A 27,343-nucleotide genomic window follows, 5' to 3' on the forward strand; every position below is an offset into this window, starting at 1 on the left:
CTCCAATGTAGCATTTACCTGCTACGCAAAGAACAAACCTGCTTCAGAAGCAGAAAATGCTGGAGAGATACAAGAAGCAGGATTTTCCCTATGGAACCCTGCTGCCCTGGGTCTAACGGAGATCTGAAGCCTGTACTATGCAGGGCATAGTCATCCAGCTGTGGTTTTCGCTGAATGAATGACGAGGGGGTTTTCTCACCATCCAATTAGAGTTGGAAGGCAGGCTCTCGAAGCTGGAGAAACAGCAGGATGCCTTTTCAGTACATAAGAGAGAGGGTATCACCAATCTGAGGTTTTAATTATACAGATCTCTAGCAACCAGGCCACCAGCTCAAGACAGCCAGATGGAGAGGGCCTCAAAGCCTGTCTGGAAGACTGGTCCCTGAAAGCCTGCCATCAGAAAGCTGCCTCAAAACAACTGCCCTGTACCTTGAAACCCTCTTGGGATCTGGAGACTAACTGGAAAATTACTGTCAGTTTTTGACACAAGACCTTAAAAAGGCCTTTCAAAATGTCGGTTAACAACCCAGTGTTTTACTGGAGCAGCCCTGTCACACCCTCCCTGCCCAAGCCATCCTGACTCTGGGGGTGATGGAGCCAGGGAACCATTGTGCCAGCTGGCTGCATGTTTTATACCTCCATCCTTGTCCTGTCAAGACTAAACATTCAACTCATTCCCCAATGTGTTTACTGCTATCTGTGATAAAAGTGTCAATCTCTCATCAGAATGAATGAATAAATGAATGAATTTATTGTCACACAAATTTTACAGTAGAAAAACAGTAAAATACATGAAAAGCTTTTCCACTGTTGCCACAATCTGGTGCCATTTTGAATAGTTGTAAGAATGAGAAAAAGATAGAAAGACTCTTTTAATGAGAGTCCATCAGAACTGGTAAAGGGTCCCCACTACGCTGTTAAATTGCCTTCTGTCTTTACTGCGAGGTATGCAATGTATTTAAAGCCATTATAGCCTTTTCTTTAAATAATACATCTGTTTATTATGTAAATATGTTCATCAGTGTAGATGGCAACATCTAAATTTTGCAGATTAGAAAGACTTTTATATTGTATAATATTTGCCACTATATCTTCAGAATTGAAACTATTGGATTGCATCAACTTTAGTGATAAAATATAAACCTACATTGTAACTTCCTCTATTTGTCCAGAATCTGGATATGAAAACAACAGGGAGTTTTATGTATTTTACAGAAATGAAAGTATCCTCTTTAAATACTGATTTGATTCACTGGGAGCAGAACTCTTAAAATTGTTTGAAAAGTGGCAAAAATGCTCAAAGTGTATTTTCTTATACCAAATTGTATAATTTTATTCTAATTAGTCTAATCAAAAGTATGTTATTTTAACCTTTCTGTCTACCACTGAGAGCTTTAATATGATCTTTATCTGAAAAGAAACCCAGGAAATAAGATTAGAGCACAGCTAACCAAAGAGATGTTCTCATCAAATAAATACAAATTTACCAGTTTAAGAAAATATTACATGGTGACTTTTCAAGCCAACAACCCTGGTGATCTCAGATACGCTTGGTTATACCTAATATCCTGTGTTTATTAATATTATAAAGGCGTTGTTGGTTAATAAGCTCAGTTGCCTAGAAGCTAACTTATGGTTCAGAATAATGTCACTTGTGTGGGTTCAGACTTGGTCTGCTTACCCTGCCCTGAGAATAGAAGACTACAGTAAACCACCACTGACAAAAACTGTCAAAGAAACAGCTCAGGATGAAGACTCAGAAGACAATGAGCCAAGGATCAGGCAGAGCATATATGAGTGAATGAAAGTAATATTCTGTTACATTATCCTTTGGAGTTTCTATTTCATCTGAAAAATAAATGTTATCCAATTTTAAAAAATGAAAAAGAAAACAATAGGAAGGGTCTGATCCATCTAAGTGCCACTGGAAACATCCATTGCTGACGCAAGAGGGCTTTCTGAAGTTGGGTAAAGTTCCTTCCTTTGAATATCAAAGGCTGTTAATGCTGGCAACATGGGCAATTCATAGGTCTGCCAAAGATGCCTAATACCATCATGTATCATACACCATTGGAGATGGAGATAGCTCCCCTTTAGAAAGAACTGACTCCTCCAGTCTCTTTGTAAGGTCCACCCTATAAATATATTGAAAAACTTTGCTGACTTGATTTTATTATTAATTTGGAGGGTTGATCTAAAGCACAAACCTAAGAAAAGACCAGGCCTTTTGCTGCTGTTGACGGGAGATCAGAAGCACTGACCCAAGCTCCTCCAACAGTAGTCATTTCCACTCAAGTCCCAATTCGAGTTACTCCTTTTCTACTGGCAAAGACTCCATCCCTTAAAAGTATCTGTGGAATTCCCAAAGTAATACTTGGGAACTATTGAATCTCAATCTCAGTTTAGTTTCTTGAAATTATGCCAGGCGTGTGTTGAAAGGGCTGTGAATTTTTATCTATTATAATTACTGTCACTCAGAGTGTCACATGTGAGATGGCATGTTCATGGATGTTATGGAAAATAGAAAAGAATATAACATCCAGGCGTGCCAAGTTAGAACTTTACAGTATCATTCCAGATTGAGTTTACAGATTTTTAACTTCAGCAAACTAATGGTTACTGTCACTAATATTTTTTGCAACAGTAATTCATTCCAAGCCACAGCATTTTTACCATGTTGAGTTGAAATTAGTAATGATGTATAAGATGATCTGTTCCTAATATCATTATGAGGAATATAATAACATGCTGCATTCTTTCTGTAATTGAATCCAGACTGCTAATTTAATCCAAATGCAGTTTGTTTTACTGACAGAAATTGTGGAAACTTTGAGTTGGATCAACAGCATAAAATCATTTCTGCTGCAAGAAAACTCCTTTAAAGCACATTAATGTGGCACAAACACTAAGTTGCCTCCAATGGAGTCTGCACACATTAGGTGTGAATTTGAATTTCTTTTCCTAAGCTTAGTGATTGCAATATATTTATCCTGGACATTTTCACCAACATGATAGATTCTGGTCCTTAAGTAAACCCCCCAAGAGATTTGTTTGGTGCATCAAACGACCCCAGGCCTACCTCCCAGTATGTTGATTTTTGTTTTTACTTTTCTTGTTCCATTTCACATGTCTCTTGATGTGTTTCCTTTGAAGTCAGTGGTAGAGGTAAAAGGAAATAGGGCAGAGTCTTGTTGAATTATTGGGGGGTTTCACCTGCCAGAGCCAGTAAAAGGTGCATGTTGCCTTGGCTGGGCAAAGCACACTCAACCATATGCCAGTCAGGCACTGATAAGACCATCAGTTAACCTTCCCTGGCATCAGATCCCTGCAGGATGAACCCCTGCCCAACCCAAGGCTGGTGACTCTCACCCTCAGCATTGCCATGCAGGAGAACATGGCTGTTAGTGAAAGTGCAACCTAGAGTGGCAGGGTTACACAGGACCCAGGGCGAAGGTAAGTGACTTCTGGTTGAGAGTGCAGGGGTTCCTTTCATTGGATCTTGGGAGAGGAGGAGGCAATGGAATCAGAAGAAAGGCATCTCCCGCCGTGTGCCCAGTCCCTCAATCAGACACCGATTGCCTTTGACCAACAGTTTAATTTTAATCATGTTCAGCACAACATTGTGGGCCGAAGGGCCCATTCCTGTGCTATACAGTTCTATGTTAACAGAAAGGAGATTGAGTCCCACCCCAAGGTGACAAGCTGCCTGTATAGGCTGACGTATGAAGCACGCCGCATGCTCTAAAGCCCACGGAAATCTGCATTAATCCCAATGGCAGCAGGTGGAGGTCCTGAAGTGGTGATAATTCACTCAAAAAGCCTCAATTTGTGGCTGGGCAGGAAGGTTGACCAAGGTCTATCCCCAGAATTGAACTCTGGTGGTGACAGCATCTGGGTATGACACTGCTTCATTGAATTAAGTGCCCTTCCTGAAAGTCATTTTTTTTTTGGTTGTTACTATGACAGTGTAACCCTCCAGGGAGAGTCCAAATGCCTATTAAGGTGAAGAGTCAAATTGAAATCCCATTAGGATTCCAATGGTTTACAATTGCAGCAAAGCATCCTCCACCAAGAAATTGCATGAACAATTGCACAGTATTTTCAGTTTGTACTTATTTCGAACTGTGTTCTGTGTACTATGAGCAGAGTTGAAAAGTAATTCAAATCTCACGCTGGCAGCAAAGGAATGAGAGTTTCTTGTTACTTATTGTAAAATTAAATTAGACATTTCTCAACCCCATTTAAACTTTGCGTTTTTATGGAGTAAAAGGCAGAGACTAATAAGTTAGTGTAAGTTTTGTTGCCTATCAGAATTCTAACTTCAATTTTTTTAATCCTGATTTAGAATGCACTTCTACTTATTAAAATCCACAACATTTAGAATTTTTGAATTTCTGGAATTAACTTTTATACAGAATATGCAAATATTTCTCAATTTTCTGAATAAATAGTAATGTTTAAATTACATTTATTTGTTGTGAGGATAATCCCTGACTCATAACCAGCTAAATTCTTCATGACTGTGGAAAAGTAAATAGTGAACTTGTGTATTGCAAATATCACATATTTTATCACCTCATCACTTCTGAAATTGCAGACTGGAGTCACTCAGCAAGACAACTGTTGCTGCCAATTCATTTCAAGGAAAGGACCTAAAAGTAGCAATGGGGGCAAAAAGGTTATTAAATTTCTGTATCTGATGGAGAGCAATAAATGGCGACAGTCAACAGGATAACTTCCGGCTCTTGTTCAGATAGAATCACAAAATTATTTTGCCACCTTGAAGAGACAGCAGAGACTTCAATTTAATTTCTCATTAAAAAGATCATATTTCTGCCAATGTATTATTCCCTCATTATTGCACTGTATTTGGTTATCAGGTACAATGGTGCAAATCAAATCGAGGAATAGGGTTTAAAGCTGAAGTCTTCTCGTCCATAGAATGCATCACTGAGATAAACAGATACACGATTCATACATTTGTCAAGGCTTTATTGGACAAAAAAAACTCCAAGATCTTTGCCACAAGTTACATAAAAAATAATAAAAGTTCGTAAAAACTTAAACAACAAGCTCATCGTGAATAAAAACAAAAATTGCTGCAAGTGCTCAACAGGTTGGACAGTATTTGTGGTGAGAAGCAGTGAACACTTCACATTTTGTTGGAATAGAAGGAAAATGGAAATGTATGAGTCTTTAAGCTAGTAGAATGTGGGGGAACAAAGAGAAGGTCTGTGATAGGATGGAGAGCAGCAGAGAAGAACTAACAATGATGTAAAAACCAAGAACAGTAGAATAGGTAAAGTAAAGAAACATTTGTTAAGTCTGGCCTGATGGCATGTGAATGGGTTCTGAGGGACATAATTACTCTCCATAGGAGAGACAAGGATTAGTCGAGGAAAGTCACATGGCTTTGTTGGGAAGATCATGTCTAACAGGTTTGATTGCCTTTTGAAAGGAGGTGACTAGATGTGTAGATGAGGATAGTGCAAGGACGTTGTCTATGTAGACTTGAGTAAGGCTATTTACAAGGTCTTGCTCGGGAGACTAGTCAAGAAAGTAAGAGCCCAGGACAATTTGACAAATTGGATCCAAAGTTGGCTTAAGAGATAGTAGGAACTGCAGATGCTGGAGAATCTGAAATAACAAGATGTACAGCTGGATGAACACAGCAGGCCAAGCAGCATCAGAGGCGCAGGAAAGCTAGACCTTTCTTCAGAAATGGGGGAGGGGAAGGGGATTCTGAAATAAATAGGGAGAGGGGGAGGCGGATAGAAGATGGATAATGGAGAAGATAGGTGGAGAGGAGACAGACAGGTCAAAGAGGTCGGGGTGGACCCAGTAAAGGTGAGTGCAGGTGGGGAGTTAGGGAGGGGATAGGTCAGTCCAGGGAGGACGGACAGGTCAAAGGGGCGGGATGAGGCTAGTAGGTAGGAGGTGGGGGTGGGGCTTGAGGTGGGAGGAGGGGATAAGTGGGAGGAAGGACAGGTTAGGGAGGCGGGGACAAGCTGGGCTGGTTTTGGGATGCGGTTGGGGGAGGGGAGATTTTGAAGCTTGTGAAGTCCACATTGATACCATTGGGCTGGAGGGTTCCCAAGCGATATATGAGGTGCTGTTCCTGCAACCTTCAGGTGGCATTGTTGTGGTACTGCAGGAAGCCCAGGATGGACATGTCGTCTGAGGAATGGGAGGGGGAGTTGAAATGGTTCGGGACTGGAAGTGCAGTTGTTTGTTGCGACCCGAGCAAAGCGGTCCCCAAGCCTCCGCGTGGTTTCCCAAATTGGCTTAATGGGAGGAGCAGAGGGTTGAAGGTTGTTTTTTGTGGAAGCCTGTGTACAGTGACATACTGCAGGGTTTGGGTCCATGGCTGTTTGTTGGATACATTAATGATCTAGATGGGAATGTAGGAGATTTGATCAATAAGTATGCAGCAGGCACATGCATGGGTGGTGTGGTAAATAGTGAGGAGGAAAGTTTTAGGTAATGTAGGTGGGCAGAACAGTAGCAAATGGAATTTCATCTAGAAAAGTCAGAGATGATGCGTTTTGAGAGGACTAACAAGATAAACAGTACACAATGAATGGCAGGACCCCTGGAAGTACAGATGATCAGAGGGACCTTGGTATTCATTTTATACAAAACCAGGGAAGTTATGGTAGAGCTATATAAAAATGTTAGTTAGACCACAGATGGAGTACCATGTGCAGTTCTGGTCACCGCACTTTAGGAAGGATGTGATTGCACTGCAGAAGAGACTGACCAGGATGTTGCCTGGGCTGAAGTGATTCAGCTATGAAGAGATACTGAATAGGCTGGAGTAATTATCCTTAGAGCAGAGAAGGCTGGGAGATGGGGTGGGAGTCCTGACTGAGATATACAAACTTATGAGAGGAACAGTTACGGTGGATAGGAAGAAAATTTCCCTATAGTACAAAGTTCAGTTAGTAGATGGTATAGGTTTAAGGTAAGGAGCAGGTGGTTTGGAGGGGATTTAAGGAATTCTTTTTCAACTGGAGGGTAGTGGGGATCAGAATTCACTGTCTGAGAGGATAATAGAAGCAGGTGCCATCAAAACATATTAAAAATATTTAGATCAACACTTTAAACACCGTAGCATTGAAGGCAATGATCAAATGCTGGAAACTGGGGCTAGAGTAGATAGGTGTTTAAGACCAACACAGACACAATGGGTTGAAGGGCCTCTTTCTATGTCATAACACTCTATGATTCAATTATATGAAGGGCTAAAGAAAGAAACAACTAGCATCAAAAAACACAAGATGGAGGCAGGGGTTTTGATCTAAATTGTTGAACTCAATATTGAGTTCCAAGGCTGTACAGGCTGAGAGGAAAGATGAGGTGCTGTTCTTCAAGCTTTCCTCAGCTTTGTTGGAATATTGTAGCAGGCCAAGGATAGAAAGGACAGGGTTGGAGCAAGGTGGAAAATTAAAATGACAAGCGACAGGAAGATCAGGGTCATGCTTGTTGGCTGAACAGTGGTGTTTTGCAAAGTGTTACTTGGTTTGCATTTGGTCTCCTCAATGTAGAAGAGCAAGATGAGCAGCAAACACTGTATACTAAATTAAAAGAAGTCCAAGGAAATCACTGTTTTGCTTGGAATAAGTGTTTGGAGCCTTGGAGAGAAAGAAGGGAGGAAGTGAAAGGACAGGTATTGCATCTCTAATGTAGCCTAATACCTCTACCTTCCCTACAGCGCCTTTCCATGCAAACACTAGAAGTGCAACACGTGATTGCTGTCTCCTCGATGTTGGGGAGACCAATCTTGTCTGCATTCAGAGTAAGGGAGAGTTAGTTCCATCTACCCATGCCAGCTACCCTATTAAATGAATTAAAGGGCCATTTGAGGCCAATGTTCTGAGGTTTACAGGCATTTTGCCCTTGACAACTGAAGTCTGGCTGATAGCTAGACTAGTCCTTGTTTATTGATGTGTTCATGAGCTCAACCTGTTCACGACAGTCATTTATGTCAGTATTTGTCTTTTTTGTACTCAATTTTAGTCAATTAAAGTCTCAGGTATTAAAGTCATATGATGAATATTGAATATTGATAATCCATTTTCACTATGATCATAGATGTTAATTTTTGTAAATGTTAAGTTAAGAAGATAAATTTGTTTTGAAAGTTTTCCAAGTGTTCAGAGCTAAAGTAATGTGTTTAGAAATGTGATGCTGGAAATTGGTTGCTACAGGCCCCAAATTTAAATGCATTGTGTGCATGCTTAGTGTGTACTAACAGTGATGAGTACAGAATGACTGATCCACTTAGGAAATGGTTTTGATTTATCAATTCGAAACTCACAGCTCACAGTAACTGCTGCAGGCAAATTAATTGGTTTTCTTCAAGTTTAAACCAAGCTTTTTTTTCTGCAGAGAACAGGTAGCTTCTGCTGGGGGAGCAAAAGCATTTTTGTGTGTCTATCTGTATCTGGGCCTCTCTTGTTTCCAGTTCCAACATGCTGAGTTAGCTGAGAACCAGAATTCTTTGCTGTGTAGCCATTCTTGTAAAACCCGTTGTTTGAAAACAGTTCTTTCTCCTTGCAGTCTATAGTTTTCAAAGACAGAAAAGAAAAATACATGATTCTTACAGTGTACATGATATGAGTAAGCTTCTAAGTGAATACTTTGTCTTCACAAAGGAAAGGAATGATATAGATATTCTGGTTAAAGAGGAGGCATGTGTTAGATACAATAAGCATAATGAGATGGGAAGTACTAGATAGGCTGAACACCCACCCCATCCCTTGAAGATGGATAAATCACCAGTGCTAGATGAATGGTACTCTAGGCTGTTTAAGGAAGTCCTGGAGGAAATAACAGATGCTCTAAGGTAATGTTCCAATCCTACTATATGCAGGGGTGGTACCAGAGAACTGGAGGTCTGCAAATATTGTACCATTATTCAGAAAGGGTGCAAAGGGTAGACCAAATAATTATAGACCAGTCCGTCTGACCTCAGAGGTGAGCAAATTACAGGAATCAATACTGAGAGATAGGATTAGTTGTTCCTTGGAAATTAATCAAAGGTATTCAGCATGTTTTGTTAGGTATGGTCATGTTTTACTTGCTTAACTGAATTCTTCGAGCAAGTAACAAGGAGGATTGTCAAGGGTCATATAGTGGATATTGTTTACATGAATTTAAGCACAAGGTCCAAAGGACAGATTATTCAGAAAAAGTAAAGCTCATGGATACAGGAGAATATGGCTATTGAACCCAAAATTGGTTCAGAGAGGAAATAAAGAACATTCGATGGATGCTTCTGTGAATGCACAGCAGTTTCTGCTGGTTTTCCATAGGACCCAGGTCTCTTGCTGATTGTGGTATATATTAATGATTTAGACTTAAATGTGGGTGGTATGAATTAGATATTGGCAGTTGACACAAAGACTGACTGGGTAATTGAAGAGAATGGCTGTGAACTGCAAGAAGGTAACATTGGTTTGGATCAATGGGCAGGAAAATGACAAATGGAATTCAGTCTGGAGAAGTGTGGTGTAATGATTTTGGAGCAACAAACAAAGCAAGAGAATACACAATAAATGGGAAGGGTATGAAATCCATTTCACCCAGAGGGTGGTGGGGTATGGGATTTACTGCTCGATTTGGTGATTGAAACAGACACTTTCATTTCATTTGAAAGGAATTTGGATCTGCACTTGAAGTTCTGTAGCTGTTCAGGGCAATGGACCAGGTACTGGAAAGTGGGATTAGAATTGGAATTAGGATTAGAATGATTTACCTGGAGGAGACAAGATGGCCTGAAAGGTCGCTTTCTGTACTCTAGCATTTATATGGCTCTATGGGTTAAGTCCAACTCTATGGTTTAACTCCAACTCTATGGTTTAATTCCAACAATTTTCAAGAGGATTGATATCATTCAGGTTAAAGCAACCCATATAATTGGCACCTCATTCACCATTTTAAATGTTCCCTCCCATATTGACATGCATTTGCTGCAGTGTATACGATCTACAAGATGCTTGGTAGCAACTGTTCAAGGGTTGGTAGATAATATTCTCCAAACCTGTGACATCTGCAAACAAGAAGATTAAGGTCAAGTAAGAGCAAGGGCACTCTGTGTCCGCAAGCTTCCCACTAAGACACAACCATCCTGACTTGGAAAATATCATCATTGTCATTTGTTTGGGTCAAAATAGTAGTATCTGCTTCCTAATGGTTTGGTGTACCTACAGCACTCAAACTGTGGCTGTTCAAGAAGGTAATTCGCCACCTTCCCAGCAGTAATTAGGGGTGGGCAATAAATGCTTGCCTTAATTGCTTTTTCCCCAAATAAATAAAAATTATTGTCAAGGCTGTTACTCTCCTAAGCTACTTATTTGTGTGGGTCTTACCATTGGAATGTTAATTAAGAAAATAAGGAATAGGATTACAATGTGCAGCTCGTTGAGCCTGCTTTGACAGTCAATATGATTATCTTCTACGTCTATCTGACTTACCTTCCTGTTCTTCTTTACTCACTAAGAGATGTAACATCTATTTATCTAAGGTTTAAACATACTCAGCAATGGATCATTCACAACCTTTGGGACTTCATTGTGACTATCCTGTCAAGCCTCATCAGAATCTTGTACATTTAAATGATATCATCTCTCATTCTTCTGGACTCCAGAAATGATTGGAACAAAAACAGAAATTGCTGGAGAAACTCAGAAAGTCTGGCAGCATCTGTGGAGAGAACTCAAAGTGTTCAGAAGAAAGGTCACTGGACATGAAATGTTAACTCTAATTTCTTTCAGATTCTGCCAGACCGGCTGAGTTTCTCCAGCAATTTTTGCTTTTGTTTCAGATCTTCAACAGTTCTTTGTTTTGTTCCAGAGATTTTGTGTTCAACTTTCTCACCTTTTCATCATACAGTAGCCTCGGGTGAACCTCAAGTACTAAACCTTGACTGAACTTTTCAACTTTTTCAGATTTGGGTAGATGTAGACTAAAAAAAGATTTACATTTACATAGTACCTTTCATGACCAGGGTGGTACCTTTGAAGTACTGTCACTGTTCTGTTGTAGGAAACACAGTCATCAGTTTACACTGTGCAATGCCTCACAAACAACAAACAAAGGTCAGTTCACTTTCTTTGTTGATCAAAGTGTGTAGAACAGAATCAGAAATGGTTACAGGACAGAAAAAGGCTATTAGGCCAAGCTTGCCATGCCAGTTCATGGAAAGAGCCACATACCTTGTGCTAGCTACATAGTCCCAAACAATCTGCCCTCGCTAAGTTATTTTTTTCCCAAGATAAACTCAGGACTGGAACAATTTTCAAGAAACACGACTCAATGGAATAATTGAAGGAAAATGTGTTGAATCTTTTAAGTAATGTGACCATAACTGCACAAATTGTTTACATTATGCGAAAATTCCCTAGTGTAAGACTATGGAGGAAAACCTTACCAAGTGCCAAATGCTACTTCACTGTCTTTTCCTCTTAGTCCTGCATTTTTTTTGCTTCAGATAATTATCAATTATCATTTGAAGACCTTGATTGAATCTGCTTCCACTATTTTGTTAGGTAGACCGTTCCAACTTCTAACCACACAATGCTTAGAAACGATTTTCCTTAAGCTGACGTTAGTTCTTTTGCCAATCTGTTAAGTCAGTGTCCTCTGGCTCACAACCTTTCCTCCATTGGTGGGAGTTTCTCCCTATCTGCCCTGTCCAGAATTCTAATCATTTTAAACTGTCAAATCTCATCGTAATCTTCTTCACTCCAAGGAGAATAGACTCAACTTTTTCAATCAATCCCTATAGCTGAATTTTCAAATCCCTGGAAGCATTCTTAACAATCTTTCTAATATTTTCACGTTGTTACTAAAATGTGGTGCCCAGATGCAACTCTAGTTGAGGCTAAACCAAAGTTTTACACAAGTTCGTCATAACTTCCTTGTTTTTGTATTCTGTGCTCTTATTTACAAAGTGAAAGATTTATATGCTTTACTGAATGGTTTATCAACCTGCTCTGCCACCCTGAAGGATTTATGCATGTAACTTACACATCTCTCTGTTCCTGCATTTCCCTTTAGAATTGTCTTCTTTATTGATATTACCTATTCTGATTCTTCCTGCCAAGAGGAGTAACTTCACACTTCTTTGAATTATATTTAATCTGTCACTGTTCTGTCCATTTCAGCAGACTGTGAAGTTGATCACTATTGTCCATGCAGTTCACAATACCTCCACATTTTCTGTCATCAAAAATTTTGAATTGTGCCTTGCACACCAAAGCCTAGATAATTGATATAGATTCAGTAAGGCAGTGGTCCTAACTCTGACCTTTGAGGAACTCAACTGTCTATATCTTCTTCTGGTCTAAAACCAACCCTTCCTAGAAAGGGTCTAGGTCCGAAACATCAGCCTTTCTGCTCCTATGATGCTGCTTCGCCTGCTGTGTTCATCCAGTCCTGCACCTTGTTGTCTCAGATTCTCCAGCATCTGCAGTTCCTACTATCTCTTTCACCACTACTGTTTATTTCCTGTCTGCGGCAACCAACTTCAAAACCAAATAACTATGCTCCCTGTTATTCCTTTAGTTTAATCTTCGTCAATGAGAAAGTTATGTGATGATTTATCAATGACCCTCGCCAAGTCTCTCTGTTACATTATCAAAAACCTCAATCAAATTACTAAACATGATTCTGGCTTTACACCAGCTAAGACAGCAGGACGTAAACCTCTGCTTTTCTTCAAAATTGAACCTTTTATGTTCACCTTTGGTCAGTGCAGACTTGATGGACTGAATGGTGTTTTTTTCTGTGCTGTAGACCCCTATGACTCACTTAATGAATTCCGCTCCATCTAAGCCGTTAACGCAGTTTATGTTTGGAAAGTTAAAATCCATTACAAGACTATTATTCTTACAGATATCTGTGATCTCCTTACATATTTGCTTCTCAATTTCCCGCTGCCTATTGGGAGCCATATAGTACAATTCCAATAAAGTGATCACTCCTTTCTTATTTCTCAGTTTCACCCATATAACTTCACTGGATGTTCTCCCAGGAATATCCTCCCTAATTACAGCCGTAATGTTATCCTTAACCAAAAATGCCACTCCCCCTCTTCTCTTGCCTCCCCACCACTTCGATCCTTCCTATAACATCTATATCCCAAAATATTAATCTGCAAGCTCCTTAAGCCACATTTCTGTAATAACTATGATAACCCAGTCCCATGTCCCCAACCATCCCTAAATACATCTGCCTTACCTGTCAGTCCTCTTGCATTGAAATAAATGCAGTTTAATTTATTAATTTACCTCATTCTCTGCCATGCTTTTGCCTGCCCTGACTGTTTAACTTGCTCCCCACATTTACTATCCCAGCCTCAAACTTATCTCTTTTCTCACTATCTGAATATAGAGATTGTTCTGTCCTGATTGGTGTAGTGGACAGTGAAGAAGCTTATCTCACAGCAAAATGGGACCTTAATCAGATGGGCCAATGGGGCTGAGGAATGGCAGATAGAATTTAATTTTGATAAATGTGAAGTGCTGCGTTTTGGTAAGGTAAACCAGGGCAGAACTTATACACTTAATGGTAGGTCCCTGGGGAATGTTGCTAAATGAAGAGATCTAGTGATGCAGGTGCATAGTTCCTTGAAAGTGGAGTCACAGGTAGACAGGATAGTGAAGAAGGCGTTTGGTACGCTTGCCTTCATTAGTCAGTGCATTGAGCATAGCAGTTGGGACGTCATGTTGCGACTGTACAGGACATTGGTGAGGCCACTTTCCGAATACTGTGTTCAATTCTGGTCTCCCCCAGTAGAGGAAAGATATTGTTAAACTTGAAAAGGTTCACAAAAGATTTACAAGGATGGCAGGATTGGAGGCTACAGGAAGAGGCTGAATAGGCTGGGGCTTTTTTCCATGGAGTGTCAGAGGCTGAGGTGTGACCTTATAGAGTTTTATAAAACAATGAAGGGCATGGATGAAGTGAATAGCCAAAGTCTTTTGGAGGCCAAAACTAGAGGGCATAGGTTGAAAGTGAGTGGGGAAAGACTTAAAAGGGCCCTGAAGGGCAACTTTTTCATGCAGAGGGTGATGAGTGTATGGAATGAGCTACCAGAGGAAGTGGTGGAGGAGAGTACAATTATGTCATTTAAAAGACACTTGGGTAGGTACATGAAAAGGAAGGATTTAGAGAGATATAGATCAAATGCTGGAAAATAGGACTAGATCAGTTTAGGATATCTGGTAGGCATGGACGAGTTGGACTGAAAGGTCTGTTTCCATGCTGTATATCTATGACTGTATGACCTGACTGGGCAGACTGTGCCTTGGTTTAGTGCATCTCATCCCTAAGGTGATACTTCTGACAATGCAACACTCCTAGGTGTCAGTTTAATTTATACAAACAACAGTAGCCTATTTAGCCTGTTGAGCTTGCTTCGCCATTTAGTACAATCATGGCTGATTGAACACTTCAATGCATTTTACACTTAATATTCCTCTAACCCATAAGAATATGTTATGGATCTAAACATGGATCAGGCTATTTTGGATCTAGTAATGTGTAATTAGGCAGATGTAATAAATGATCTCAATGACCGTAACATGATAAAATTTGGCAGTCAATTTGAGAGAGAAACTGGGTTGGAAATAACTGTGTTAAACTTAAATATAGGTAATTACAAAGGAATGGAGGCAGTGCCAGGACTGGGAAAGGAGTTTAGCAACAAAGACGGTTGACTAACAATGTCAAATGTTTAAGGAAATTGTTCATGGCTCACAGCAAAGAGATATATCCCATTGAAGGGGATAAGCCAACCGTGTTTAACCAGTGAAGTTAAGGGTAGCATCAAATTAAAAGAATATATCATATAATCTGGCAAAGATTAGTGATAAAACAGAGGATTGGGAAAAACTTCTAAAAAATGACAAAACATGATGAAAAAAAAGTAAAGAGGGAGAAGATAACCTTTGAGGGTAAACTTGTAAGTACTATCAAAATAGCCAGCAAGAGCTTCTTTAAATATATAGAAAGAAAGAGAGAGGCCAAAGTGACATAGACCTCTAGGAGAATTGGGCTGGTCAAATAATAATGGGAAACTAGGAAATGGCAGAGGAATTGAATTAATAGTTTGCATCAGTCTTCATAGTGGAAGACATGGCAATAACATTCCATAAACACTAAATAATCAAGAGGCAAAAGGGGAAGAGGAAATAAATATAATAAATATCTTGAGAGAAAAATACCACTAGGGAAACCAATGGAGCTAAAGACTGATGCATTCCCCAGACCCATATGCATCCTAAGTTAATAAGAAATGAAGCTACAGAGATAGCAAATGCATTGATAATGATCTCCTGAGAATCCTTTGATTCTGGAAAAGTGCTGGAGGATTGAAAAACTGCTAATGCTAACACCAACATTCATAAAGCAAAGGAGACAAAAGAAGGATAACTATAGGCTTTTAAATTAACACCTGTTATTGAGAAAATATTGCAGGATGCAATAGCAGAGCATTTAGAAATATGTAATGTGATCACACAGAGTCAGCATGGCTTTGTGAAGGGGAAGTTATGACTGACAAATTTTTAAAGAATTTTTTGAAGGAGTAACAAGCAGGATAGATAAAGGAGGAGGAGTGGATATTATATATTTGGATTTCCAGACTGCATTTTATGAGGTACCACGTGTCAGTCCATACAATAAGATACTGTTGTACTGGAGGTAGTACATTCGCATGGATAGAGGATTGGCCAAATAATAGAAGACAGAGAAATGGGAGAAGTGGAACATTTTTGATGTCCAACTATAAATAATGGAGTGCCATAGGGAGTAGTGCCTGGGTCACAAAAATATGTGTGCAAATACAATTGATGAGGATAACACATAAAATCTACAGAAGGATATAGGTAGGTTAAGCAAGTGACAGATGAAATATAATGTGGAAAAATCTGAGATTATGCACCTTCAAAGAAAGAATAGAAGAGCTGAATATTATTTAAATGGGGAAAAACTGCAGAAAGCTATGGAAAAGAGGGATTTGGAATTCCTTGTCATGAATCACACAGAGTTAACCTAAAAATTCAGCAGACAATAGGGAAGGCAAATGGAATGTTGGCCTTTATTTAAAAGGGAATGGAAATAAGGGTCTGACAGGTTCTGAAAGGATTAATACTCATGAGTTCCATAAACACCAACGACAACAATGATATCATATAGACTTGTAGATAGAACAGCTTAGAATCCTGACAGAATGAGATGTAACAGCTGGTTTACCTTAACATGTGTGCACAATGTCTATCATATCAATGTAACCCGCAACTGATTACTAATGTGCAATAAGCTAAATATTGTTAACTACAGAAGTTCTTACAGATAGATCAGGAAGTGGTTTACCTCTACCATATGAGATTAAGCTGGCCATGTCATATCCTACACTTGAAGAAGATGGTGAATTCAATCTTTGTCGTGAGCAGCAGCTCAAAAGTATAGTGAGCTGACATGCCCATACTACAGTTCCCATTTGTTAACATGATTGGCAACAGAGTTGCTGTTCCCAGGAAAGCAGCCCTGTGCCAGCTGTCTCCAGATGTGCCCTGGCTCTGTGTCACCTTCACTTAGCAGTCTGATCCTTCGAAAGGAGTGCACAAACTAAAAGCACTGTTAAACAACAGCGTGCATCCAGGGTCACAGGATCTGCACAGCATTGATAGCTGAATGTGCTAGCTCTAGGGCTCAACATCAGAGTAATTGGCTCTGAGTTTGTGGGACAAGGTGACTTTCTCCCTGTTCTTTTCTCACACTCTGTGTGCAAATGTCTTCCTGAGCTTAGTGTCTCCTGCTGATGACCTGTGGAACTATGTAGTCACACAGAAATATCTCACTACACAAATTACTTTAAAAATAAATTCCTCTTTAAAGACTTTCACCATAAAATTGTTATTTAGAAGCGTAGTAATTTAATATTTAACATTATAGAAAGCACCAGATGGGAAGTAAAAATATAATCATTTTTCAGGATATGAGAACCAAATGTTGATTCTAAGTATATCCTCTATGTTATAATATTAAAATTCCTGAATGCCCTCAACTTGGAATAATCTTATTACTTGCCAACAGCTAATATTGAACAGTAGAGATGTTGCTTTGTGAACACCGAGAGTTAGAGTGTTCAGGAGCGAACAATTGCTGGATAGGAAGTCATCAGTTGACTTATGCAAGTACTTCTAGGGAAAATCAATATCTAATCATTTTAATGCATAACGTAGCTGCAAGTGACTTTCAGATAAACCTGTATAATATTGCCAACATTTGGTTATCCAGTAATGGGATCATTGTGTGGAAACAATGCTTTACACAGTTTGCTCCAAGATTTGGATATCTGTGTTGGATTTTCTCGATGGCAAGTATCAAACGTCTTTTGAGAACAAAAGCTTTTAGTCATTTGCCTGATTTTCAACCTGTAAAATTATAAATGGATGTAGATGCTTGCGGAAGCCCTGCTCTATCTTGGCTGGGAGGTTGGAACTATTGTTGGCTGGAATGACTGATTCTCAATGGGGGAGCAAATGCGATAATGAAGGAGTTAAGGGAATATTATAATCATGAAAGCAAGTCAGAAATAATTTCCATATTTTCGGTATTTTTATCCGTAATCCAACTTAACAGTGTTGGAGCATCTGGATGTTCTAGCAATGTTTGTTGGCATTTAACATAGTTTTTACTAGTTTTTCTGATTCAGTTTCTGCAGTTTTATGAAAGAAGGTTTTAATGAAGATAGTTGGGAACTGTAAGTTCAATGGCCCAATTAGTTTCGCAGAAAATTCCCAACAAATGCCCCTAAATAAATACGTTCAGCTCCTGTCATTTCAACTTGTTTGATGAATTTTCACAGTTTACGAAAGGTTTTATGCAACAGTGTGTAGGGTACAACATGGGCTTTGCACTGTTCAACTATCACATCTTTCTGAAGTGCTCATTCATAGGTCCAGTTGTTCCAACTCAATCTGTTTCAGTCAGGTCCTATTGGGAGACTGATTTGTTTGTGCTTATGAGGGATAGAGAAAATAATCTGTCTCAGGCAGGGTAGGGGTTGGTGGGAAGTTATTTTTTAAAATTTTAATATTTTATAAATGTTAGTTGCAACATATTTGAGAATCACCAAAGCTCATTTATTTTCCTTCAATTTTCTCAGCTCTGATGAGAATAATACCAAGACTGAGCCAAGCCGCCTTGAAGTAGAATTGAGTTTGCTGTCCAATCAACTTCCTAAATCAAAAGGGCTAACAGATATTCTTCAAAAAGTAAGATTTTAATCCATTTATTCCTCTTTCTTAAGAGAATTAACTTGTTATCATTGACAAAAAGGGTTTTTGTGTTTGCTTATTTGCAATCTTGTGAGTTCAGTAAAATGCCTAGAAGCCAATTTGTGGGAAATCAAGCTTATTAATGCCAGTTTAAATATTACAACATATTCCCATAGAGCTTCAAAACAGCCTCCTTGACATGCTTGTGTCAGATGTCATGTTGCAAATGTTAGCAGTATAAAGTAAACATTTGATAACAGTACCAAAGAAAGCAGATCATGATGTGAAATACTGTAGGGCTCAGTGCATCAGCCAATAATCCAAACCACTTGAACATGCCTTTAACAAAAGAAAGATCTCTTAAGAAGACTAGATCATGGGATCATTAACGCTACGCACTTGATTGTTGGTTAGCTTCTTCAGGCTTCGACTGAGAGTCCACAAATGTTTGGTGCTTTCTACAGTGATTTCAAGTTTGCCAAGGGCTACAGACAGTCCTGTGATAGGGCTGAAGGACACTTCATAGATTCTGCACAAATCAGTTGCTCTCAGACATGGGTACACTGGTAGCTGCTGAACTGCTGGCCCGCTGTTTGGCTGCTGTTCGAGGTGATCATCCAGCCTCATGCCACAAAAGTCCAGTAGTGATCTCAGGTTGAGGGAAAGTAAGAAACATGCCCTGGCACACTTTGCTTCCTGTAAATCAGAATAGGGCAATGTGGGAAAACAAAAGATACCATTATCTTTAATATTCGCCATGAACTTAGTAATGAGTATTCTCATAATGGCCAGAACTACCTCCTTTGTGGAGATCAGGACATGTAGGTGTGCATCCCCTCCTAAGGTTAGCTGTTGCTCTCTCCAGTTGTCAATAGTTTTTGTGCGATCTGTTTGACTGATGAGGCTGTCAGTGTTGAATAGTTGACCATGTCTGCCAGCTGTGAGATGTTGGTGTTTCTATAGTAACAACTGTGTGAGGTTGATATTAAGCTGTGGGTTTGAGGTCTGAGGTTTGATTAATAGAGATTTCTGGTAGATGAGTGAGTGAAAAATATATGATGATTTGACAGAGGATGGAGCTGTTGGTTCAGTTGGTAGGATGTGGTATTTGAGCATGTAGTCACTGACCTTAACTGCTGGTGTGAGGTCATTGGATTTCTTTTGGCATTTCATTTATGTCCTCAGGCCTAGATTACAGGCATTATGTTCCACAGTTATCTAACTAAAATTGCCTTTTGATCATGTATCCATCAATTGTGGGTACAGGACATCTCTTTTTCTTCCCAACTCCTCTGCCTAGATCTCCAGGGCCATTTCCAAAAACCTCGTAACGCACTATCTCTCCTCTGGAATTCCTCAATCTTGCCCAGATTTGATCCTCTTCAATGAAAACTCCCAGCACTTTTAAGAGATGCAGGTTTGTTAAAGCATCTTCAAATGGTGAAAGCCGCTCACAAGATTGGCTGCCTATTGATGCCCCAAATTAATGAACAGAGTATGGTTAGTGCTAACTTCATGTAGAGACCATTGAAGCAGGCAGCACAAAGTTGCACTGTAATTCTCACAATTTTGTGGGCCCCATCCAATGTGACCCCGTCTATGCTTAACACCTGGCTGCTTTTCATGATCATTCAACACACCTCCTTTCGGGAAATGTAACTTCCTCCGCGGTGCTCTTACTGCTTTATTTTGCCCAGGCTCAACCTAATTTGATCTGTAATGAAGCCCTCAGTAATGTGTTGGTGACAGAGGATAGTTTTCTGGCACTCGGCCAATGAATGCTTCTGTCTTCAATTGAGCCTGCAGAGAAATGTTGATTGAAGCTGCTAGACAGATCGGAGTGGCTGGGGGATGGGAGGTGGACATGAACCTCTTTGCAAAGACTTCCTTATAACAAGGCTGTACAGATTTCCCTAGGGACAGGCAGCCAACAATATCAAAGATGACCTCTGTGTAGTGTGTGCAGATAGTAGTCAGTGGCTCTGCTTGCCCAGGAGAACCAGTGCAAAGCAGATTCAAACACATTCTCCTACAATTTCAAGTGATGTCTGGACACTCTGAATCCTAGTGATGCAGGTTGTAAAAAAGGAGTATGGTTTAATGACTTGTGTGAATTCTGAGTGATGCCACCTATAACAAATAAGCCCACAGCATATACCTTCTGGAATAAAGCATTTCTAAGATTCATCTGTCATGAGATTTTTCTAATGGTAACTCAGTCATTTATTCTCGCAATCAACACAACATATTTGTTACATGAAGAAGACAAACTTTATTTATGATTAAATTTCAGTATCATTGATATTTACACAATATTCTCATATCCTAAAGAAAGAAAAAACATCCCTGTTCTGGAATATATAAAGCTAAGTTGAAACAATGCCCATCATGAAGACATGATTTACCGTAATTGCATTGTAACTCAGTAACCAGAAATTATTTAACATTTATATATCACTTCTATATTGTAGGATAACTTGAATTTTCTCTGACAATTGTCAAAATTGTGTATTCAAAATGCAACTGGGAACTCATGACACAGGAGACTTATTTGTAACTGTTGTCAGGATCCTGAGTGGTATTCTTTACCCAGTTATTCATGTCTGAAGTATAAAAGCTGCTTTGAGAAAGCACAGCCAATCAAACTGTTCTCATGATGACCCTAAGCAAAAGCAAATGAAACAAATCCTTTATTGTTCATTCCTTCATTGCTATTCAGTCAGAAAAAAAAACAACTGTCTTAAATTAATGTTCCTGTGTCAACTCCCCAAAAAATATCTGCAAGATTGGATTCTTTGTGAGCATGTCTGCTTCTAAACACCCATCAAAGAGCCCATATTTGAAACTACTTCTTGTCACCACATACTTTAAGCAGAGAACTTTCTGTCAGTAATGTTGCCCCTTACTTTTCAAATTCACAAATTAGTCAACATCAATCCAAGCTCCAGAGGCTTGATTAGCTTTTGAACTGAAATCTAGCTGTTAATAAGGAGGTGAAAAAAAATGTTTAAAGATTGTTCCTCTTTTGATATTGGATTGCATTGAGAGAAAAATGACAAGAAACAGGTGACAGAGGGATGGCAGCACACTTTTCACCCTGTCAGTTATTTAAGGCCAATTAATTGGGGCAGGGATCGGAAGAGGTAGCTAACCCACTTCTTTCAGGGCTGAATGCCAACAGTTGGATAACCGAGCATTTCAATCTATTTGTACAAAACTAATTTTGTTTGTAGTCAGCTTTTAACAGAGACCTACAGTTTAGATTTTAAAGTTTCCGGCCTTAGGCAGCGTTTCCACAAGGTCTCCACTAGGACAGTAGTTAGGCTTAATAACTTAAAGAAGCAGTTAACTCCAGCTCCTCTGTAACTGGGTCAGCTAGGCGTGTTGTGCTAATATCACAAATTGCAAAAAGATTAGAATGCAGATTCAGCAAGTAATTAGGAAATCTAATAAAATGTTCTCATCTATCGTGAGGGGAATTGCATACAAAAGAAGGAAAACCATGCTACAATTATGTAGAGCTTCAGTGGGATCATGTGTTGTGGTGACAGTATTGATCACTTCTCTTAAGGAAGAGTGTAAATGTGTTGGAAGTAGTTCAGAGAACATTTTGAAACTAATACCTAGAATATTTGGGTTTTCTTGTTATGAAAGATTGTACAGGGTAGGCTTCTATCTGCTGGAGCTTATAAGAGTTAGAGGTGATTTGATATATAAAATCCTACGGAGTCTTGACAGTGGAGAGGATGTGGGAGAAAGAAATGTTCTAATTTAAAACAATTCTGTGAAAATATTTTACAAATTCTAATTTGTTGCCTGCAGCAGCTTTGGACAAACAATGCCTGTGGGTCCACCATAAAGTTACACAATAATCAATTGCATTCATAATTACATGATTATATTACTCAAACACTTATAAAATGTTGATGTTTACCACTGGAAAATATGCTAACATTGTTCTTATTAATCATTGTCTAATACATGTAGTAAATATTTACCTTACAGATGGCTAAACAAATCTAAACTTTTATTAAAAATTGGGTTCACTTGTAGGGTAATTGGAAATTTGGCTTTGTCAGTGACAACACATTTTATATCTATAATGATAATTTGAGAAAAATAAACTCAGATTGAAGGAGTGTATGGAATGTCTGGCACGGTGCTGAGACAAATAGACTGACAAACATTACATTTCAAACCCCTGCATCTGTGTTCATCCAACAGCAGTGAAGCACAATAGTCGGTTAAACATTTCTGGACAAATTAAATTAGAATTCTAACCATTATATAATAGATAGCTCGTGGATATCCCTGGGTACTTAAAAAATAAACAGGCTCAAACTTGGTAATGGTTCCTAATAGTTGAATACCTTGCCCAGTAAGTAGTTTTAGGTATTTATCATGGTTACTGAGTTGAGTTGCTGATGGTTTGCACAGTTCACTTGAACTGCACTGAACCACATTTCACTTGAGCTACTTGGCTGCTTTATTGTTGGTACACAAAGCAGGTATGAAGTCAACCAAACAACTTGTTGGTGCTTTCTTGAACCTTGGGCCATTATGAAGCTCTGGCCTTGTTAATATGTCACTACTGAGCTCCAGACACCAGCTTTCCTGTTTGTAACTCCATTCTCTAGGATAACCTTTATCCCGTCCTATTTGTAGGGCCTTTTGCCACCAATGAGTTGGCTGAGGTCTCCCCTCCCCTTGATTGTTCTTTTTTTTGTTATATTTCCAGAAGTGCCTCTTACACACAACTGAACACTTTCTTTTTCCATCACCAAATCGCACATGATATTTTTACATCTAGTCACCACCATCAGGACCTCACCCAAGTTTCCAACTGAACAATTTACATATAGAGCCTGTTAAGGTTAATGCAAGCCATCAAAGGTGAGGGAGAGGTAGGGAGATGGGAGGGGGCTAAATCAAAATGGTTTTGGAAGGGGGCCGCCCTGATTTTCCTTTTTTCTTCTTATTTTACTATATCCAGAAGTGCTCTTACATACAAATGAATATTTTCGTCTCCATGACCAAACCACTAATGGTATTTTTTTTCCATCTGTTAACCACCTCCATTAATTCACCTGTGTTTTCCAATTGAATAATTTATGTGCAAAGCACATTAAAGACAATGCAAACCATCAAAGAAGAGGAAGAAAGGAGGGAGCTAAATGAAAATGGTGTTGGCTAAGGGGCCTCCCCTGATTTTGTTTCTTAAATCAACTTGTTCAGGGATGTTCTCAACTCTGGACTAGGTGGGACTTGAACATGGGCCTCCTGGTTCAGAAGTAGGTACACTATCACTGTGCCACAAGAGCCCTCCTCCCTTGATTTTATTTTCTTTGTTTTTACTTTTAGTACCCAGAAGTGCTATTAAACGCAACTGAGTGACTTTCCCACCACCAAAATCACTGTGACTTTATTTTTGTTTTCCCCTTTTAACTACCACCAGTAATTATCTATGCAGCCAATCAAATATATACAAGCAAATTACAAGCCCATTACAGGCTCTCCCCTCATTTGTAATTGTTTTCCAGTTGAGAAAAAGGTGACGGTCAATTTCAAACTAATCCCCTTGTCTTCAGGGGAAGAAAAATGATAGGGGAGAAAAGTGGAATGAAATTACTGAAGTAATTGTTTTCCAATTAATAATTAGGTACAAGAGGAATCAAGAAAAGGTCTACGATTTGTTGGACTTGTGCAGCAGCAAAATTCTCCTGCTGATCCAGCAGAAAATTATGAAGGAAACTTAACTGTTAACAATACTTTATGTCAAAACAACTCAACAAAAGGAGAAAAGAATGCTTGTCAAAACACACCAAACAATACCACTGGAGAGAAACTCGAACAAAATCAGGAAACAGAAGCTACAGAGGGGAAGGCAAAACAAAATGTAAATCAAGGAGAGGCATCCCTGGATGAAGGACAAAGTGCTTCAGATCAAGCAAAAAACAATGAACAAATCAGTGGGCAATCCATGGCAGAATTAACAAATCAGGAATGTCAAAATGATGCTGGTGAGATTAAAAATAAGAACACAGCTGACTGTGAGTCAGAAAGCAAAGTTGCTGATAAACCAGAAGATCCAGCACAAGCAGAAACGTTTGAAACCAACACAGCAGAAGGCCTGCAGAGTAAGAGTCCACCTGGACAGGAGCAGTCTCCCATAGCAACCGACAAGTGCAATGAGGTGAAGCACGGAACAGAAAGCTGTGAAGCAGCTGAAGCAACAAATTTGTCTGAAGGCAATGACACCAAACAGCAAGAACACCTGAGATTGGCAAAGCCTGAGGAGAGTGGAAAGAAGAATGTGGGTGAGTTGCTGTTACTGTGCTCTTGTTTGGGCTGTTTTTGGGTATTTATCTAGTGCAACATTTATAATATTTATGTTAAAATACTTATCATGTAAGTCAGTCTGAGAATTTCATCATTCTAAAAATTTAAAGACAGGATAATTTGTATTTTAAATCCTTAATATGGGTGTAGAAATGATATTGCACATCAAAGGCCCAGATTCATCTTGTCCACAAATATTCAAAATAAATGTTTGGGGCAGAATTCTACAGGGGTTTGAATGATGGGGGCTGTGGCAAGCTTTATGTTAGAATTGTGTGTGAGGTGCAGTGAGACTTATCTCAATGTCAGGTTTAACTTTTGTGTTTTTGCTGAATGGTGTGGCAAATTTATTGCTCAGCAACAGCAAGTTGCCAATGAGGGAGAGTTATTGCATGTTAAATGCCTCTTTAATGACACACTTTGTCACAGCAACATTTAGCATTCTAGCTTATGAAATATGTTGCACCAGCTATATGTCTAGAATTCTCAACATGAAAGTCAGAGTGGTGAAGGTGGGGTGTCTGCAAGACCCTCTGATGTAAGGCCCTTCAAAGTGAAAGAACTTTACACACAGACCAATGAACTGTACAGAACATAGACCTGTGGGGTCCCTGATCCCTAGCCAATCTAATGCATTGGTTCCCTGTTTGCTGTGCACCTCCCTGCTTTCCAGGACATACCTGCGCTGTTTTATACATTGGTGCCAGTGTTGTAACTGATCTGGAACAGCTTAGCTAAGGGTATGGCAAGTTATGGAGCACAAGTCTTCAGTACTATAACTGGAATGTTGTCAGACCCAATCTGGCTGGATTGCAGAGCTAGATGTGATCTGTTGTTTATGAAATCATTTAGTTCTGTCTGTCACTTGCTGTTTTTGCAGTTTATCATGCAAGTAGTCCTGTTTGTAGCTTCACCATCGCCGTCTTAAGGTATGCCTGGTGCTGCTCCTGGCATGCCCTCCTGCACTCTCCACTGAACCAGAGTTGATCCCCTGGCTTGATGGTAATGGTTGAGTGAGGGATAATGCAAGGTCATGAGGTTACAGATTGTGTTGGAGTACAGTTCTGCTGCTGTTGATGATCCACTGCAACGCATGGATGCCCAGTATTGAATTGTTGGATCTGATTTGAAGTGTATCCCATTTAGCATGGTGATAGTGCCACACAGTACAATGAAGGGTATTCCCAATGTGAAGGCGGGACTTTGTATCCACAAGGACTGTGCAGCGGTCACTCTTACCGATTCTGTCATGGACAGATGGATCTGCAACCGGCAGATTGGTAAGCACCTGCCACAGACCCAGTCCAGCGGCAATGCCCTTTAGGACCCGACTAACTGCCAGGGTCTAGTGGAAAGAGGACACCCCTGCTGAACACAATGCTGTCCACCCGGACATGCAGGCTCCTGTCAGAGAATCACAGTGACACCATCCCCTTCTCTCATCGCTCATCCACGTGCACAGCAGCCTTTTTAATGTGCACAGGACACTGGTCATTCAGCAGACAGCTGCTGCAAGCTGGGTTTTTCTCTGAGAAGCATGCGGTAAGATGGGACCAGAATTCGATCAGAGGGACAAATACAAATAGAAATCTCATTAGACCTATTGACAAAGAAAGAAAAACCCTCAAAAACTTGACACCACTTGCACTTAGCTAGAAAAAACATAGACTCAGCCCATTGTCCCAGAACACTTGCATTGCACAGACCTTAAATTGCTGATGATCCATTCTGCTGTTGGAAGTGTGAAGGGGAAGGACTTCCTTGTGCTAACACATCTTGTCCCATATTCTGGGCACTAGGTCATTTTAATATTTGGACTGAGTAACCCTTTGCCTTTGGAGGTGGCACAGAGGGTCTGAAGAGCCCTTAAGAAGATCAAGTAGTATGTCCACCTGATAGAGATATGTCAAGGCCCTAAAAGGTGCAAAAACATGATTGAAGAATTTTCAATGTTTCTGAAGGTTGGGTGGCATTTTTCGATAATGAATCCGATCTGCGTTGATTACCTTTGGCTCACTGAAATGATTTAATTTCTGGGCATTAGTGCTCAGTCTGCACAGATATGCTATCTGTTGGGTTCAGTTCAGTCACAGTTTTCAAGGCAGTTTAAAAAGTCTTGTTTAAACGTGCAAGCTTAAAGGCCGACACCTGAAGAAAGAGTAAGACTCCGAAAGCTTGTGTCTTCAAATAAACCTGTTGGACTATAACCTGTTGTCATGTGATTTCTGACTTTGTCCAGCCCAGTCCAACACCGGCACCTCCACATCAAGCTTAAAACAACAAGTGGACAAAGAATCTACACATACCTCTCCCACCCCTCAATGAGAATTTTATATTGGCTAGAAAGCAAATAGGTGAGGGTTCTACCCCAAATCACTGGCACCCTGTGGGCTGTCTGTTACACTTTCTTCCAGCAGCACCCGCCTACCCCACCCCTTCCCGGGCCCTCCATAGCAGCAGCTCTGACCTTAAGCATAGAGCAGTCTCCCACAGGGAGACGTGCTCCACATTAGACACTTCCTGTCTTTTATCTTATCTCACAGTGGCCTGTTAGTCTTCATAGTTCCTCAAGATAAACAGATTTTTTATTTGGTTTGATATTCAGGAACTGAACATTTTCAAGACTAACATGATCTTATCTTTAATCACAACATTTTTCAGAATGGATTTACATCCGTTTGACATTATTTCTTATCATTCTCACACTTTGT

General features: G+C 39.7%; 1 protein-coding gene across 1 annotated transcript in view; it reads left to right on the forward strand.

The window, feature by feature from the left end:
- Positions 1-27,343, forward strand: part of LOC109920988 (raftlin-like) — a 105,733-nt gene that overhangs the window by 49,636 nt on the left and 28,754 nt on the right. Inside the window, 2 exon segments of the mRNA XM_048610823.1 lie at positions 18,182-18,290; positions 23,953-24,610. Coding sequence (XP_048466780.1) covers positions 18,182-18,290; positions 23,953-24,610 — 767 coding nt within the window.

This window comes from Rhincodon typus, chromosome 2 (assembly GCF_021869965.1).
Source record: "Rhincodon typus isolate 14 chromosome 2, sRhiTyp1.1, whole genome shotgun sequence".
NCBI classification, from domain to species: Eukaryota; Metazoa; Chordata; class Chondrichthyes; order Orectolobiformes; family Rhincodontidae; genus Rhincodon; species Rhincodon typus.